Source organism: Cydia splendana, chromosome 18 (assembly GCF_910591565.1).
Source record: "Cydia splendana chromosome 18, ilCydSple1.2, whole genome shotgun sequence".
NCBI classification, from domain to species: domain Eukaryota; kingdom Metazoa; phylum Arthropoda; class Insecta; order Lepidoptera; family Tortricidae; genus Cydia; species Cydia splendana.
Genome location: NC_085977.1, coordinates 6679553 through 6697976, shown reverse-complemented (window position 1 = coordinate 6697976; position 18424 = coordinate 6679553). Strand labels below are relative to the sequence as shown.

Below are 18424 nucleotides of genomic sequence, written 5' to 3'. Positions count from 1 at the left end.
CACGGTGAGATGCACCATCACGTCCATCACATAACCAATTACTTAACCAACGAATTAATCAGTTAGCAGTTAGGTAAAACCTATGCTGGCGCCATCTATAAAAACCTTTGACAGTTGCCAACCCCATTGGTTTTCTATTAAAATATCGTCAAACAGCCCGGTGAGACCCGCAGGTCGCAAAGTTCAATACCTCCGACCGGCCTTCAGGCCGAGCGAACTTTTTCCGCCCGATTGAAATCAAAGGAAGAGATAGAAAGGTTGAAAAACTGTGATAAATCTGCGGGATTGTTGTGGCAAGTGTTTGATCCCCGGTTAGTCGACGTCGATCGATTTAAGCCGGGCACGTTTTGAACTTTATCGTTACCGGTTGGGCCCGTGGCGGATTTGCAGTCTTTGCCGCCCTAGGCCCCAGGCCCTGTAGCCGCCCCTTTCTCATCACCCATCATATTGACTAAATTTTGAGTTACTTCTTGTTATCATCAGCGAATTTTTTGTCACAATTTGCCGCCCCTAATATCTTGCCGCCCTAGCCCTAGGCCCGGGCGGGCCTACTTGGCCTTAGAGCAAATCCGCCACTGGGTTGGACGGTTAGAGAACACGAAAATCTGCGTTTAAAATTGTTATAAGTTTAGAACTTAAACCATAAAACCTGCAAATGAAAATGAGTCTGTGTTCTATGTTTAATGTATAACTAAGCGTACGTACGTGCTTGTTAAAATATTTTGTCGTCTCATAACCGAGGCGATTAAAAAACCACCCAATATTATCCAGAACATGGTTGAAAATTCATTGAATTAGGTATAAATTTAAGGGAAAATTAATAATCGTTAGAAATTAATTTCAAAGTTGCGAGTTGCGGTAATTTTCAACGAACACCAAATCATCTTATTAATGTTATTATCAATTCAACGACCGGCAGTCAATTTATCTGATCGAATTAATTCAGTGAGTTGGAAACTCTGGATATTTATTGACAGAAGTTCATTAACATTAAAATACTTGTTTATAGAATTAGCTATTATCACCGCTTTTAATTTAACTGCATTATGTATTTTCAGGTGAATATATTTCCATTTTATCCCCATACAGTCTTCAACGCCCGCAATTTCATCCGAGAAGAAGTCGTTCAAACTTTCAACCCCATTTTCACTCCCTTAGGTGTTGAATTAAGTTCTACATGTAAAAAAATTTTGGACGGAATTTAGGGAAAAGGATCCAACCCACGAAAATCTGTCAATAAATTTTAAACATTCTTTCAAAGAGAAAAGCCATTCATTTAAATTGAGGATGAACATCCTGCCGACGGTGAGCGTTGCAGATCCAGATCTAGAAATTTTGGTAAATTGGTATAATGAAATTAAGGGTAAATGAATAGCTATAGGTACTGACATCATCGGTGACTTGTCCCTGGCGCATTTGGAGCTGCTCGAGCTCGCTGCGCGGCGCGCCATTCGGCTCGGCGGGCGGCGCGGGGGCAGGCATCCTGTAACAAGCAAATACCAATGTTATCACATTGAAATATATATAAAATATAAACTGTAATCAATAAATAGAAGACAACTTTGAAATAATTAATCCTCTGCATGCGACTTCGTTCGCGTACATGTCATTAAACTGTCCTCTATACGAATAAAAATATATGTCCACGCATACCGATAATGTCAAGAGATTAAATTGATAATTTGCAATTTTATAGTGCGCTGAGGCGGTTCAACTACGATATTTAAAGATAACAGAACTAATTTTGTGACCGATGCTTTTAAAAATATTAAAAAAAAACAATTAAATGTTCTGTTCACTCTAAAAGGTAAGGCAAGATATGCTTCTAAAATCTGCGTATTTGTCTATGTCTAGAACTCTTCTATGGTTGTCAGAAACCCCAATTATCGACCGATCAAAACCATGTATTTTTGTCAGTATTACCTACCCGTAATTACTTTAAACCGCCCTACACTTATAACTAATAAGTTAATAACGTAATATGTTCATCAATTGTGTTTATTGACAGCAAATAGTGTTATCTACGAAATTTACTATGATTACGACAGGTTTGCTTAAAATTTCATGAATCTAATCGATTTCCAATTTAATTGGGGATCAGAATCTACTGTTACAGTCGGCCGGGTTATTCAGACCTAGGTACCCTGTGTTTGACCTTTCAACAGGTATAGTTTGTCATACTCGTTTATTCCTTGAAATCGTTACTATTTTCATATTCTCCGTATAAATAAGATTCACGATTAATAACGTTCAAAGGCTTGAAAAGGTAACGCCACACAATGTCATAATTGTCAACAACCTTTCATAAATGTTACACACGATTACCCGGGCACAAATCGCCGATAAAACGACTAAAGATTCCCTGAAGCCAGCAGTAATACACAAATAAAAAGAACCGAGACACCTCGGGCAACCCAGTTTCCACGCGAATATAAAAGAAAAAGAATACCGATGCTGCACAATGCCGGAGTTTTCCAGAGAATACTTTTCATTTCCACATGTCATGTTTTTCTGCTCCAGTTGATAATTTTCGTGACAACTGGTTCACAATTGACAATCACGAAGCACATGAACATATTCATACCTATTCTTTATAATCACGCTTATTCCTTCAGATTCCTACGATCTTTCTTTTTGTTATCTAAAGTCGAATAAGAAAACTTTTAGCGATCTGATCGGTTAGGAAGTAGGAATTATTTGAATGCGATTTTTAATTTGACAAGTTTGGCATTTCTTAAATTAATAGCTCTATCGTTGTATTATAAGCACTTATATTTTCAGGCAGCTTAAGGTTATGTGCTCCTAATTCCACACATACCGAAAATGCCAGACCATGTTTCGTGTAAAGTAAAGCCAGGTACGGAACTAGCCAACTATAATTCGCCGAGAAGCGCAGAATGCATTGCAAGGCATCGAGCGTTAGTTATACCCCTCCATTCTTTTCATATTACAACGATGCTTTCTTTCTTCAGACATAATCTTTAGCTAAAAGCACTCTTGACCTGACCTTGTTCATTTCTCGGTCGAATAACGTTCGCTGACGTCCTCCCCTTCCAACTTTTCCATCCAATATTCTCGCAGACAATTTCGCGTAATTCATATAAGACATCGCGTGCAGTACGGGATAATAATAGTCTTATCTCATAATAATACGTATAAAGACTTGAACAAAAAAGAAATTTGCAAATATGCCCATAATTTTCCAACAGCTTAGTTCATATAATAAAAGTTTTGCTACAACTAAAATATTTTCCAGTACTTGCTCGATGTTCGATACTGAAAAAGGCTAACTAAACACTTGTATTTGAAAAAATGACACAATACACTTTTCTTTCATATAATAATTATAGTAGGGAGCCTAGTATAATTCACGAGAGACAGACATCGCGTGCGGTAAGGTGCCTAACAACTGAGCAGGAAAATCTCATCCCATTATACCTTTATACTCGAGAAAAGTATTTTATAATTTTACGACGGCTGAGATTAACTACCTTTTGCTAGAGACCTGATATTTGTAAGAAATAATGTTGTGAATAGGTTATCCAAAATTTTCGTTTCACATTTTTATTAAGAATCATATTTTGTCGCTTTTTTGTGCTAAACTTTAAGTGTATCGTATCAAAAACTAAGGAAAATAAACGTTATGGAAAACCCATCCACTTTTCCCTCATAGACCTTTGTGTATTCTTGTTTTTCAGTAGATCGCGAGGCGCGGTAAGGTAACAACTTAAAAATAGAGCTGCAAAGGTAGGAAAATGCCATTCTATCACGCCGTTATATTTATAGTCGAGATTTTTTGTTCAGATTTTTCGTAAGCATATAAAGTTTTACGATTATTTAATGCGGAGAAAAAAAAACCTTATTTAGAAAATTATTTACTCTAATGATCTGTCTGAAAATCTAGGCATAGAAATGAAGTAAGTAATAAAAGCACATACTTATGCTTAAAATAATTTCTAACGGCCCGATTGGAACTTTATGATACGTCAATTAATAGATCTAGAAATAACGATATGGATTAGATGTGGCAGTAAATATCGTCACGTAATTAATGTATGAAGGACATCGCGTGCGGTTAGGGGTAAGGGTAACACAACCTTACAACTGTAATTTTCAAGTGACAATTTGGCGACATTTAACAGTGGGGTAGCGTTTCATTTAGCCTAACACCCTATGTATATTTAAGGGGAAGGTCAGTTACCTCGTCCGTAATAATTTGATGAGTCAACTGAATGGAAAACCTTTTAGTAGGTACATTATTATTTATTACAGATTGTTTTTCCTTATCAGTAGTTTTCCTTTTAACACTTTCAGTGCTTAGCGGTCGATTTCTAATACAAAATGAGGAGTGAAGTATTTTTTAGTTAGTGAGCTATACAAATGTTTCGAGTAGAATCATTCAATACACAGATACAATTCATACATAGGTCAGGTCAGATGGCAGTCGCTTTCGTAAAAACTAGTGCCTACGTCAAATCATGGGATTAGTTGTCAAGCGGACCCCAGGCTCCCATGAGCCGTGGCAAAAATGCCGGGATAACGCGAGGAAGAAGAAGACACTAGCAGGGGGCAGACGGATTCGCGAGCTAGTTGAATATAAAGATCTGTGCGTAGTTTAATTTTATGGACTACAATGTCGATACATTTGAGGAAGTTACTTACTATAATAAAATATCCCTAGCATATATGTTTTTAAGTGATGATGGGTGATAAAATCATCAATCAATTTATATCAGAAATATTATAAAAACAGAAACATCAATTTCCGATACCGCGTTGACAAGGAAACTCCCATAATATGAATATTATCTCATTACTTATTCAGTTTTCCATTACCCGTTCCCATAATTGTACGGAAAAACATTGGGGCGATAATGAAGAATAAAGAAAGGCTGTCCGTATTGATTTAAGAACATTAAATCAATACCTGGAGCCTCTAAGTACCGGTACCAATTTGTACAAGCTCTTGGTTCGGTAGTAAATATCCTTGGATAACGAAGTTGGCAGAGGTCCCAATCACAGCGCTACCCGGTAACCTAGTTACGGTCTCCACACTTCTAATAAACTATTCAAAGATACGAGGGTTAATTCAAAATATTTTGTTTCATTTTATAGTGTTCCCGGTTGCTTCCTAAACAAGCGCTTTTCTATATAAGCGCTTGTTTAGGAAGGGTTGTAAACAAAAATAATTTTAGAAAAGTGTATATGAGGACGTGCATGCCATCAGGATGGACGAGTGTCAGTTCTAATAAACTATTGAAAGATACCAGGGTTAATAGGGTATTTTTCTACTAGTCAAATCAGTTACTTTTTTAGACCTGTAAAAACGATTTGCTAATATGGAATTTATATGAAACATTACATCGTGTCGTCACGGTCAACTCACCTATTTATTATATTTCTATTCGATTTATTAAATTGAACTTGTGTTTAAAAATAACTCCTATCTGTGTTTTTCTAATAATTATCTGGTGCTTTATTTCATGCATGGTGTAAAATAATTTATTTTAAATACAGTATAATACCCTATTAAAATCTCCGAGAGATCTCTTCCCGAGGTTCTACTAAACATCGAAGGTTTGAGAGGATTCCTTGAGGAATTGTGCTAGTTACTAGCCTTCCCCACCCCCTTCACACAAAATAGGTACCAGTCGTCGTTAACCTGCCGTTTATTGATTACCGTGTCCATTTTTGTTCATGTGCATATTTAGCGAGCATGGTTCAGGAGCGTGGCAGAGGTCCCAATCACAGCGCTATCTATGTCAGCGTGACCTAGTTGCGCTTAGATGTTCTAATAAATTATTTAAAGTTACCCGGGTTAAGTGGTGGCGGCTCGCTCTACATAATTCAGTGTTTGTCTCGATCCTAAAGGCTGGATAAGTATATTAATGGTTTTTGAGGTTTAAGTACTTATTTAGGCAAAGCCACTGCGCATTTCTGTACGGGGATAATTAAAGAGATTCGGAATGGCCGTAAGGTAAAAGCGATCCGATTTTATAAGTGGAATGAAGAATTGTCCTATATAAATCGGCCACCAATGCAGCCCTCAAAATTCCTGACACAATCTTATTTGTAATGCCATAAGAGCGTATAGAGTTAGACCAACAAAAGTCTGCAGTGATTTTTATAGCCCACGCAGTGCAAGTGTTATTTATACGTCATAATTTCATAGAAGTTTGTAGACTTTTGTTGGTCTAACTCTAACTACGTTACTGTTTATCACGGCGTGAGGTTACCGTGTGCGGCTATCTAGTATACTTATATGAAGCATTTATAGCATCCTGAAGAAAGGTAGACTCTCCTTTCTGTCTTTTATTATTGCTTACTAGAAGTTGGTCCCATAAGGACATCCATCCTTACAATGGCTCAATTGTGACCATAAACGAGCCTATTAATTAATACACATTTTTCATCTACTCCATTTTAATACATCGTACATTTAAAACAGAGAGTTAGGACCTAATGACCATTCTGGTATTCATGCCAACATAATCCGCTTCCGTAAATGACAACAAAACAGAGTCCTCTATATTGCCCGCCCGATCTAAAACTACGAACCGACAATCATGATCCTTGTTCCAACGACACAAGGTCGACCAATGGTCAGCTAAGAATGTTAGTATATTAAAGCATAATTATTAGGTAATCGTGAGCGCTAACGGGCCTCGTTGTGAGCATTGTTTAGCCAACTATAAAGGAAACGAGCATGGCCGTTAAAACAAAAGGAGAATGTTAAAGCGAACTTGAAAGTTGAGGCAGTGTTCAGAAATAAAAATATAGCAAGTCATTATGATGTGAATATTCTGTTGTGCTCGCACCGCACGCAGCCAATACATTTTCGATATAGGTTAAGTTAGGGTGGACTATTAACCAAACGGCCTAGTAAAACATTCTAGCTAAAACAAGACGAAATGAATAACAAAATACAAGATATCATCTATCAATACTCCAAAAATTTAATTAAACAAAATATGTAGAAACAAGTCGTCGATCTAAAGTTCGCGATCAGCAACGCAGGCTTCGTCAAGCCAACAAGCGATACCCAAACAATATAGCATAATCAACACTAATAGACATGTTAAATGTCCGAAAAATACAACTTCGAATCCACCCCCTGGCGCTAAATCGGAAACCGAAACCTTTTGTTGTCGCTACAAATAAGCTGTCGTGTCGTGTATTTACATACACTATATAACGCGTTATTTGCCAAGAAGGCTTTTTCCCTCGTTCCCACGGCTCGGCTCGCATGCTGAGACCGATTCTGTTTCAATAATTTGATAAGGCTTTCATCTTGTTTTGATACGAGCTTGAGTCGTGTCATCGAGCACGCGCTCACCCGCACCAATAAAGGGGCCCACTGATTAACAGTCCGCCGGATGGTATCTGCCTGTCAGTTGTTCGGAACTGTCAACTTTTTGTTCTAACTGACAGGCCGATTCCGTCCGGCTGACTGTTAATCAGTGGGCCCCTTTAGTTCGAATGAGATGCCAAATACATTTATCGTGAGTCGCTAACGCTGACTGGTGCTAGCGAAATGCAATCAGAGGGCAAGTCAAAATGACAATCGTTAAAAGACAACGCCAATTGAAACTTAAGGAAATTGTCACGTTCTTTTCGTTTAGCGTTTGTCGATGTCATCTGGGCTAGACCCCCTAGAGTCGTCTCTTTTGGCATGTAGCTCGCACTTGTTGCAACGTGTAAGATGCATATTAAGACGACTCAAGGTCTTATCAAAACAAGATGAAACCATATAAAATTCGTAAAACAGAATCGGTCCCACTGTTATAATTAAAAACGCAACAGCTACACGATAAAAAGTATTAACGTTTATTAATAACGATGTTAATAAAACCCGATAAAGTTCTTTATGGTACCTAACTAGGGAATGCAAATCGGTTATTTTTTGTATGGAAATAACCGCGGTTTCGGTTAAAAACCGATTATTTCCATACAAAAAATTCACAGATTTCGTGCCTCACACGACTATCGAGCACATTGGAAATGAATCTACGGAATTCGAAAAAATATTGTCGCTGAGCGACGAGAAAGTCTGGATAAGGAAAAAGTTACAAAATAAAACTACAACGTTGAATGATAATTATTTTATTCTTAGACTAACACAAGTATCCTGGACATAACGCATGTGAACAAACAAATTGCAAAATTTCCACACGCGTATCCAAGTTTGAATAATTGTCGCCGTGGCGCGTAAGTATAGGTACATATTTCATTTTTCGATTAATAAGCAGGATATATTTAATGTTCAAAGTACAAGAAAATTATTACACGGCAAATCCGTAGTCAACTCGAGAAGTGGTGATCGGCAGCGGCCCATTTGCTGCAAGATATGAAATTTTCTTGACAGCAGTTTGACGCGACGAGAGATGACCATAACAGCGTTTGTCTATGTTGCATCAAACCTGAGTTCCAATAGGTACTACCAGGGTTCAGCATCAGCTATCTTGGGTAATGCTCTACCATGTGCTCATCATGACGAATCGGGTGTCCAAAACAGCGTGTGCCTATGTTGCACCAAACCTGAGTTCCGCTAGGTACAACCAGGGTTCAGCATCAGCTCTATCTTGGGTACTACTCTCCTAAGTGCTCATCAAGACGAGTCGGATGACCAAAACAGCGTGTGCCTATGTTGCAACAAACCTGAGTTCCTTTAGGTACAGCCAGGGTTCAGCATCAGCTCTATCTTGGGTACTACTCTCCTAAGTGCTCATCGAGACGAGTCCGATGACCAAAACAGCGTGTGTTTATGTTGTATTAAACCCGAGCTCCACTAGGTACTGCCAGGGTTCAGCATCAGCTATCTGCTAGCAGCCGCCAGCAACATGCTGAGGTGAGACCATTTCGTGGCACTTTTTCTTTTTTATGTTTCTCTGTATAAGTTTTTATTTTGTGTTCCCTCTCCCTCTCCCTCTCCCTCTCCCTCTCCCTCTCCAACTCCCTCTCCCTCTCCCTCTCCCTCTCCCTCTCCCTCTCCCTCTCCCTCTCCCTCTCCCTCTCCCTCTACCTCTGCCTCTATCTCTATTTCTATTTCCACCACCACAAGAATGCATAGATTGTCGAATAGTGCGTTATCTACGCCCGTCTCAAACAGGATAGATAGAGTTAGACCAAGAAAAATCTGCAGCGATTTTGAAAGCCCACGCAGTGCAAGTGTTATTCTGCCGTCATAATCCCGATAATTCACAACAAACACCGATAACGAACTCTGCGAAACATGAAGTCATAAATGTCCTGTGAAAAATGTCGTTCTAACTTTTTGACTATTTTAAGGTTAGGCTACAGGGCAAACCCTTAACCCGATCGTCTTTGTTTTAGGCTCAAATTGTAGCTGACTAAATTGTCCAGAGCCGTTTTTCTCAAATTTTTGATATCATTCTTCGTTTCCAAATTATCGAGCACCAAATTCAAAAATTCGGAAAGAATTGAATTTTATTTTCACTATTTCGACCATAACTTTTTTTGTTTTTGACTTTCTCGAATAATTATTTTTGCACCTTAAAGCTCTCATGATTATGCGTCTTTTGAGCCTATTTTTTAATATCATATCTTCACAACTTTTCGAGATATAAGGGGATCGCACTTTTTCGTGAAATCGGACCGTATACTGGAGCGAACGAAAAGACATTTCCAATGTCAAAATAACCGATTTGCATTCCCTATACCTAACGTGGGAATTGTTAAAGAAAATGCTTCGCGTGAAAGTAGGAGACGTTTTAGATTCATGATATGATATGCCTTAATTTGATAACCTAATAGTTCTTAACTAGATTTGACATTATTATAACGCAATATTCATAAGTCAACCGTCTATTAGGCCCGATGTATAATAATTAATAATATTAATAACTAGCGACCTGCCACGGCTTCGCACGGGTTAACAACAAATCACTCTATTGATAGGTGAAAACCGCATGAAAATCCGTTCAGTAGTTTTTGAGTTTATCGCGAACTAACATACAAACAGACAAACGCGGCTGGGGACTTTGTTTTATAAGGTGTCGTGATTGATAACTATGATAAGGATCCACACCGTATTATATAAAGTTTTTTAGAACGACTTTTTTTGCTCTATATTTTGTTACTAAGTTTTGGGTTAAGAAAATTAGGGAGACTGATTTTACCTCAATTAAATATTCTAATACGAATGATTTTAATCAATCCATAAAAGCAAATACGTAAATGGAACTATGTAAAGACGTGTTGTATTTTCTCTTATTATCAAGATACGACGAAGAAAACTTCAAAACTAACAACAATAAAAAAAACATACAGTGAACAGTGTACCTCGTCTTTTGATCAGTTCAAAATAAAAATCCTTAACCCGGCCCCTTACTATTATAGACCTTGATTTAAAAAAAGATCAAACGAAGAGAAAATACTCCAACATTTAGCGAACGGTAAAAATAAATACAAGGAAACAAAGATTCCTAAGATTTGCAAAGGCCGATTACCCGTATCAGCCTTCATTTCCGTATTTTATACGAAAAAGGAAATCCAACTAAACTGTTATTCCATTCCAATTCGTTAAGCCCTCTTTAACATCGCAAATATGTAAACGTTATTTATTATGAATGAAATAAAATTACATTACGAGCTACGAGCCAAGGTTTTAGAAAGGGAGAATACATAAAGAGAACAATTGAAAACCAAAACAAGGGTTAGACATGAATCACATGAAATAAGTTTAATTGACCAGTGATAGTTCTTATGTCTTTGCAATACGGTTTCCAAATGGTCAGTTTACAACGATAATGTAACATGCCATGGCATGGCTACACGGCTCGGCCTTTTGAATATTTATGCAGCTTGTAGTCACTTTTATTCTATGGCAGAGGTTGCAAATTTTAGTTAGGCATGCAATTCGCCTTTTGTAGCGCCAATTTTTGATGTTTGTTTACATCACTTTTGCTGATAAAGTGTGAGTCCCTCCGGCGTACAGGGAGCAATATTCTATGTTAGGTACTGCCAAAATAGTATTTTTTTAAATTGTCACTACGTTACGCGAACTAAGGAGATTATATCACGATTTCTTTGTCAAGCCGATATCAAGCTAAAAAGAAAAAGTGTATATTACATGATCTTATCGTGCTAACTATTTATTGTACTATATTCTTTTATTATCTTTAATAACAGAAGTTTTGTTTAGTCAAAATTTGTATTTAGCTTAATAATTATTATTCCATGATAATGTTGTGTACAATTATAATCGTAATGTAAGTAATTTATAAGTTGCTTATGTAAGAAATATGTTACAATGTTGTTTGCATTATGTTATTGTACCTATTAAAATAAAATAAAAATAAAAAAAAAATTTTTACATAAAGAAATTAAGGATTATCAATATTACAGAGGATTGAATATATATTAAGAATGAGTCTCTCTACTAACTTCCCCAGGTGCTATGTCTGACCTTAAATAAAAAAAAAAAAATAAAAAAAAAAAAAGCCTTTAATTTCTCAACATCGTTACACAAATAATATGATAATTTACAAAATAAATAAAGATAAAAAGAATGAATGAGAACCCCTTTTTTATAGGGTATAGGCCTCCTCCAAGGTTTTCCAGAGCTCTCTGTCTGAAGCTGTCGCTATCCAGTTTGGGCCAGCGACCGCCGTAAGGTCGTCTGACCAGCGCGTGCGCGGCTTGCCTCTGCCGCGCTTTCCTGTGGGTCCGAGCCACACCGTAGCTGCTTTCGTCCAACGACCATCCTGCAGTCTTGCCAGATGGCCTGCCCATCTCCATTTTAGCTTTAGTGCCTGTACTAAAAAGTCTATGAATTTGGTTTTTTCCTTAATTATCACGTTGCGTACTTTGTCTATTCTTCTGATTTTTAGTACTGACCTTTCCATGGCTGATTGACATGAACGTATGCCCTGCTTGCTATTATTAGTCAGTGGCCATGTTTGCGAGCTATAAGTGAGGCAGGGTAAAATACAGCTGTCCATAACTTTTTTCTTAATTGATAAAGGCATATCGCTTTTAAAGATTTCTTTCAGTGCCCAGAACTTTTTCCACGATAAGTTTATTCTACGCTTGATTTCATCAGGGCCACTGTTTGGGTCAAAAGATATCATTTTGCCAAGGTAAATATATGAGTCTACATGTTCTATGTTAATTTGACAGACTTTGATGGGCGTTTTTAAACTGTTTGTCATAACTTTGGTCTTGTCAAAGTTCATCTCTAGTCCTATATTTTGGCTTGCTTTGTTTAGGTCGTTGATCATGTACTCCAATTTGCGACTTGATTCTGCAAATAAAATAATATCGTCTGCAAAGCGGAGGTGTGTCAAGCGCCGGTGGTTGACAAATATGCCATGTCGGTCCCAATTCAGCTGATTGAAGGCTAGTTCGAGCACAGCAATAAAAAGCTTGGGCGAAATTGGGTCTCCTTGTTTCACTCCTCTTCTAATATTTATTGCTGGGCCAGCCCTGTCTAGTTTCACTCGACTTGTGCTTCTCGAATATACATTTTGTAAGATTTTAATGTAGATAGGGTGGACGTTGTTCAGCTGCAAAGCTTCCCAGATGTTATTATGTGTGATTGTATCAAAGGCTTTTTTGTAATCAATGAATGCAAGATATAGAGGCCTTTTAAATTCCCTATATTTCTCGATGACTTGCTCTACCACCTGTATATGATCGTTAGTTGAAAAGCCTTTCCGAAAGCCCGCTTGCTCTATCGGCTGGTTCCTATCTATCTGTGCATTGATTCTATAGCATATGCTCGAAGAAAAAAGTTTATACAGTGACGGCAGTAAACTGATCGGTCTGTAGTTGCTAATGTCGTCAGGATTGCCTTTTTTGTAGAGCAGGGTTATGCTCGATTCAGTCCATTGTCTTGGTACGGTGCCTGAGGTCTTGACGAGGTTAAATAGGTGAGCGATTGGACGAGCGAGGTAATCGACGCCTATTTTAATGGCGTCGTTTGGGATGCCGTCCGGGCCCGCGCTCTTTTCAGTTTTTATATTTTTTATTAACTTAATGAGTTCGGTCTCCGACCAGTCTTCGATGTCGCTTTCTATGGTAATCGGAGAATTGTCTTGGGTAGCGCTTCTATTAGATTTATCGTCATAAAGTTTTTTATAGAAATCCGTGGCAGTATTGATAATACCTGTTCTGGATATAACTGTTTTTGAGTTGCTTTTGAGATTTGGTATCCAAGTTTTATGAGTAGACAGCTCTTTATACGCGCGTTTTATACTTCCTTTACTTCTTATGTGTTTCTCTATTACCGTTTTTCTATGTCGCTGATAGTCTGATCTAATGCTTTTGCTTGTAGCTTTGTAAAGCTTGGAAAGCTCTCGTCTTATTTCCGGTGATTTAGGTTTAATGTTTTGTAGTTCATGTCGTTTCTTAATAAGTTCTTTCGTATGGTTGGTTGTAATTGATTTTTCTGATTTTTCATAGTTGTTGTTATGTGGAGCGTTTTTAATATAGTTCTCAAGATTGTCATAAAACACTTGGACAGGGGTTTCTTTGTTTAGTGGTAAACAATTATTTCCTGCTTGTAATTTCTTCAAGAATGATTTTTTGTATTCTTCGTTGTTGAAATAGTGTGTAGAGTTACAGTACGATCTTCTGCTTTTTTTCATTTTTATAACACGTATTTCGGCTCTAACTAGACGGTGATCTGATGGGAAAGATATTCTGTTTATAACATGTACGTCTGTAAATTGTCTGGGAAAGTTCGAAAGTATAAAATCTATTTCGTTTTTAGTAACGCCATCTGGTGATCTCCACGTCCATTTTTGGTTAGATTTTTTCTTAAAAAAAGTATTCATTAATGACATTTTATTTTCGAGGGCAAATTGAATTAGGCGTTCGCCTCTTTGGTTTCTGTCTCCATAGCCATATTTACCGAGTATTATTTGTTCACTTTTTTCAGGATTCCCTATTTTGGCATTGAAATCGCCTATTATGATAATATTTTTGTGACTTAGTTGTAGAGCTTTGTCAAGGGTGGAATAGAATGCTTCTAGATCGTCGTCGCTTGCAGTTGAAGTAGGAGCATAGACTTGCACGATGGATAGTATTATATGCTCTAATTGTATGTCTAGTAGCGCTACTCTTTCAGATAGACCTCTGAAACTTTTGATATTTTGTTTATGCTCTTTATTTATTAGGAAGCCTACGCCATTTTCGCCTTGTTTTTCCCCGTTGTAGCAAATGATGTACTTTTCGTGCTCTTCGATGCAGCAGCCTTGCCTTCGGACTTCAGCGAGTCCTATGACGTCGTATTTTATATGTTGTAGCGCATTTAATAATTCTATTTCCTTTTCAAATGATGCTAGAGAGCGAACGTTGTAGGTGCCGACGTAGAATGACTCTTGCTTATATTTATGTGTAAGTTTACTTGGAGGGTTGTGGTCTGTGACTCCCAGAGGGACCAGCTCGGGCGGGAGACGAGAGGGGCTCTCATTAATTGGTTGCTATATGTTATCTTCGCTTGCGGCCGTAGAATTCTCGCGGCTGGGTGTATTGGCAGGAGCGTAAGTGCTTTCAGGGTTGAAAAATGAGGTTATTTTCTTCTTTTTTGAGACGGGTACAGTAAACTGTTGTTGGTTATGGTTTTGTTTTTTATGGAAATTGCTTGAGGATCGGGCTTTCGAGGTCGATTCTTTATTTTCAGGTGATTCGGGGAGAGCTCTTTTTTTGTATGATTGATTTTTTAACTTATGTTCTTCGTGATCGTTTGTTACCGGGATAACTATTAATTTATTGTATTTCAAAAAGGCTCTATTTCCCTTCTCCCTTTCTTCTTCAAGTTGTCCAGCTAGCCTTTTTCGCTCCTCAAGCACCGCGGGGGGAAAGTCTTCTTTGATGTAGTAATCTGTTTCATTTAGTGATTTTTTGTTCTGTAGTAGTTCAATTTTCATTGTAACTGTGCTTAGAGTAACAACTACTGGTCTCGTTTTGCCGGTTTTCTTTCCTAGGCGTCTTACCTCTTCAATGTTATCTTTAGTGCAATTTACTTTCATGCTGATATTTATTATATTTAATATCTTATTTAGTAGAGCAAAATAATTTTTTTCCGTTTCCTCTACTCCGAAAAATAATATATTCTTTTTTCTTATGGCTCTTTCGAAGAACTGTAAGCGGTCCTCTTGAGTTTTAACTGTTTTTTCCAAATTAGTGTATTTAGTTTCTAAAATTCCAAACTTTTCGTCTAAATTGTTGTTAATACTTTGTTTCACGTCCCGTATTTCCTTTGTCTGATCTTCTAATTTCGTTTGCAAGTTTTGTATCAAAGCTTTTAGTTCTTCCATGTTTGAGTAATATTGTGTTAAACAATATTAATTTCAGCGCCCTCTAGCGTCGAGTAGTATAATGGATCGAAATTGTGGTAGGTTTAAATTTTTATTTTTGCGCCATCTAGTGGTGAGTAGCAGAACAAAGGCGATCTTGTTATTATTGATGATTTTATCTTTGTTTAAATGTAAAATGTATGCACCAAATTTCCTGTAGGCACTAATTTTTGAAACGTTTTTAGTCAATATACACTGTCCAAGTTGTTTTTAAATTAATACCGCTTATTCACAGGCACTAAAGTTTGAAATATCACTGTCCGTTATTTTTAGGTTAAGTTCTGAGTTTTTACACAATTGAACACTTAAAGCCGGATATTTTCTTTCACTATTTATAGTCTGGGTGCACCGTGATGCCACCCATCTTCTTGGCAGCGTCTTTTTGTAGTACACTAGTTTTAATATTTTTAAATCGAAATTAATCGTGGAGCTGATGTAAACAGTGGCCGTACAGCGCCCTCTCTCATGTCTGACCTTACGAATTTTATATTTGTTTTATTTGTCCATACTTATTGTCACTGTGTTAACGTGTATTGCCTTTAAATTCTTAAGAAATGCCAAGACTCCAAAATAAGTCTAGCCGGGCGGCCATTGAGTGGAGTGCCATCTTCTGGCGTCTGGGTCTCAAGTATTTGATAAAGGCTTCAAGAGAGGCTCTACAGGTTCTCCAGCTTTATTTACTGTGGTTAGCCTTTGCCTTTATTTATAGAATATATTAGCTACGTAAAGAGTTGATATTTTTTAACGTAAATAAAAAATAAGCAATTCTATAGATGACTATTAGCTAGCAATCAGGAGACTAAACTACGGACTGGATTCTTATCTTTACTTTTGGTGGTTAAAAAGTTTGGAGATTCTTGAGATGACCTGCTGAATAGCAAAATAAAGATACTTTACTGCGCCAAACTTTAACGAAAAGCCACTATACCAGCACTTACTACGTCTTGAGTTGTAATTTCCTTTCTTTCCTTTTTAGTTTCATAAGTTTCATATTTGTTTTCCTTTTTACAAAAGTTAGTCCACCAGTGTGTGCAGGGCTGCACTTTTCTTCATCTCCAGTACAGTGCCATTTTGTGGACGTTTCGAGACTGAAGTGTTTGAGAAAGGTTTCAACAGAGGATTTCTTGGTTTGTTTGATTTTGCTGCGTTTGCTGTGATTGTCAGGTTTTCTTTTATAATAGAGACCATGTCTCTTTCCACTTACTAAACATAATTTAATTTAGTTAAAGCTGTGGTGTGTAAGTCTACCACCACACCAGAGAGATAAGTTGGTATTTTACTGTGTTAGGGATATAAAGGAAGTTAGAGTCAGACCAAAAAAAGTCTGCAGCGGATTTGATAGCCCACGCAGTGCAAGTGTCATTTATACGTCATAATTTCATAGAAGTTTGACGTTTAAAATAACACTTGCACTGTGTGGGCTATCAAATCCGCTGCAGACTATTCTTGGTCTGACTCTAGAAACTTTTAGACATTGAAATGAATTACCGAATTTAAAACTTTTCAGTTGTTTCATGATTTTGCTAAGGTTGAAGAGATTTTATTTTATTATCTTTTAACAATATTTTCGAATTACCTCTTCAGAACCTCCGAACTTTTGCGGTTTTCTTTCATAACATTCACGATTGGAGGGTTAAAACGATTTGAAAGAAAAACAGCGCAACTTTATTACACCATAATTTATTGCCGTTAACGGCAGCGTGCCATAAGCTCAACGCTTAACACATGATGAATGGAAACCCTGAATGAAACGCAAGTTCATAAATCTTGTAACTTTTTGTTATGCTCCTAAATTAGAAGTCATTTCTGTCACTGTAATAAATCATATTACATTATAATCGGGCTTTAGATCGAAAGCCAACAAGTTAACGAAGAGAGTCGTTAGGTTTTTGGTGGCGAAACATCGCTAAGCTATCAGATGTTGGGATTTGCCCCTGACGGGCCGGGCTGGGGATCGATCGGCGCGCGCAGGGCCCCACCACGGCCCCGCCCGCGTTGAAACTTTAACTTGTTTAGTTTCAGATGCTTCACAATTAAGTCTATGGGATGCTGCCTGTAACATATGGCGTGGGAACTGCAACTCTCGTCTATGAAAAACTTAGTATTTTAGGTTTAGATTCATTTCATAATAAATTACAATATACATAAATTATTTCAAAACTAAGTAAATCCATACGAAATTATATTATGATCGTCGAGTAGGTAAATAATTTTGAATACAAAAAAACATTAATTACTAATGAATTTTAATGATCATAACATAACCTTCGTAAATTTTATATTGACTCCTAATTTTCCTTTACGTTTTCAGCTTTACGGCCTTAGATATGACCTTTTATAAGGAGACTATACAAATAAAAGGTTTCTTTGAAAAACATGGAGGCCGTAAAGAGGGTCTAACTTAAGCAGATGTAAAATTATACATGAGTTTATACTGTAACAGAAAATGGTATAAACATGAACGCTTTAACCAACGCTTTACTTGTGAAAAAGTTTGTTCTTTGTAAGAAAATGACTTTTAATCTTAATTCTAATATAATATGATAATATATTTGATATATACCCAGAAAAGCTAGCACCAAGGAAATATCCTGGTCATAGCACCGAAATGTAAATTTAACATACCAACCAACCCATAATTTTATGTTTCTCTAATTATCATATTTACTTGTACTGTAAAACCCGACATGATATGTTATGTTGTCATGTAGAACTTTTAGTTTTGTACTGACTGAAAACTGTAAACCACTAGCAACATTACATTACAATGTAAACGTAATTGTCACTATGCACTTATCTAAATTGAGAATTTTAATCCATTCTCCGCGTCCATTTGCTTGGTCTTAAATCTACATAGATAACACAAATACGCGCGGTAAACACCACCATCGCATTGATATGTAATTAAATGCAAATCGAATGCATGACCATTTGTAGACCTTATGCTAATTGCAATAAGGTATAAAATATCAATAATCAACTAAGTGTCATCATTTGTATGCGCAATACATGCGCATACATACATATATGTAAACACTTGAAACGGATCATTAGGAGCAAACGAGCTTCCAGCTTACGTGGCTATCTTAGTCTAATGGTAG

At 37.1% G+C, this 18424-nt stretch overlaps 1 protein-coding gene across 1 annotated transcript in view; it reads right to left on the bottom strand.

Annotated features, from left to right (window-relative positions):
* The window catches only part of LOC134799482 (synaptosomal-associated protein 25-like), a 55982-nt gene that overhangs the window by 26378 nt on the left and 11180 nt on the right, over positions 1 to 18424 (bottom strand). Inside the window, exon 2 of the mRNA XM_063771894.1 lies at positions 1390 to 1483. Within this exon, the coding sequence (XP_063627964.1) occupies positions 1390 to 1483 (94 nt within the window). The remainder of the gene's footprint in view (positions 1 to 1389; positions 1484 to 18424) is intronic.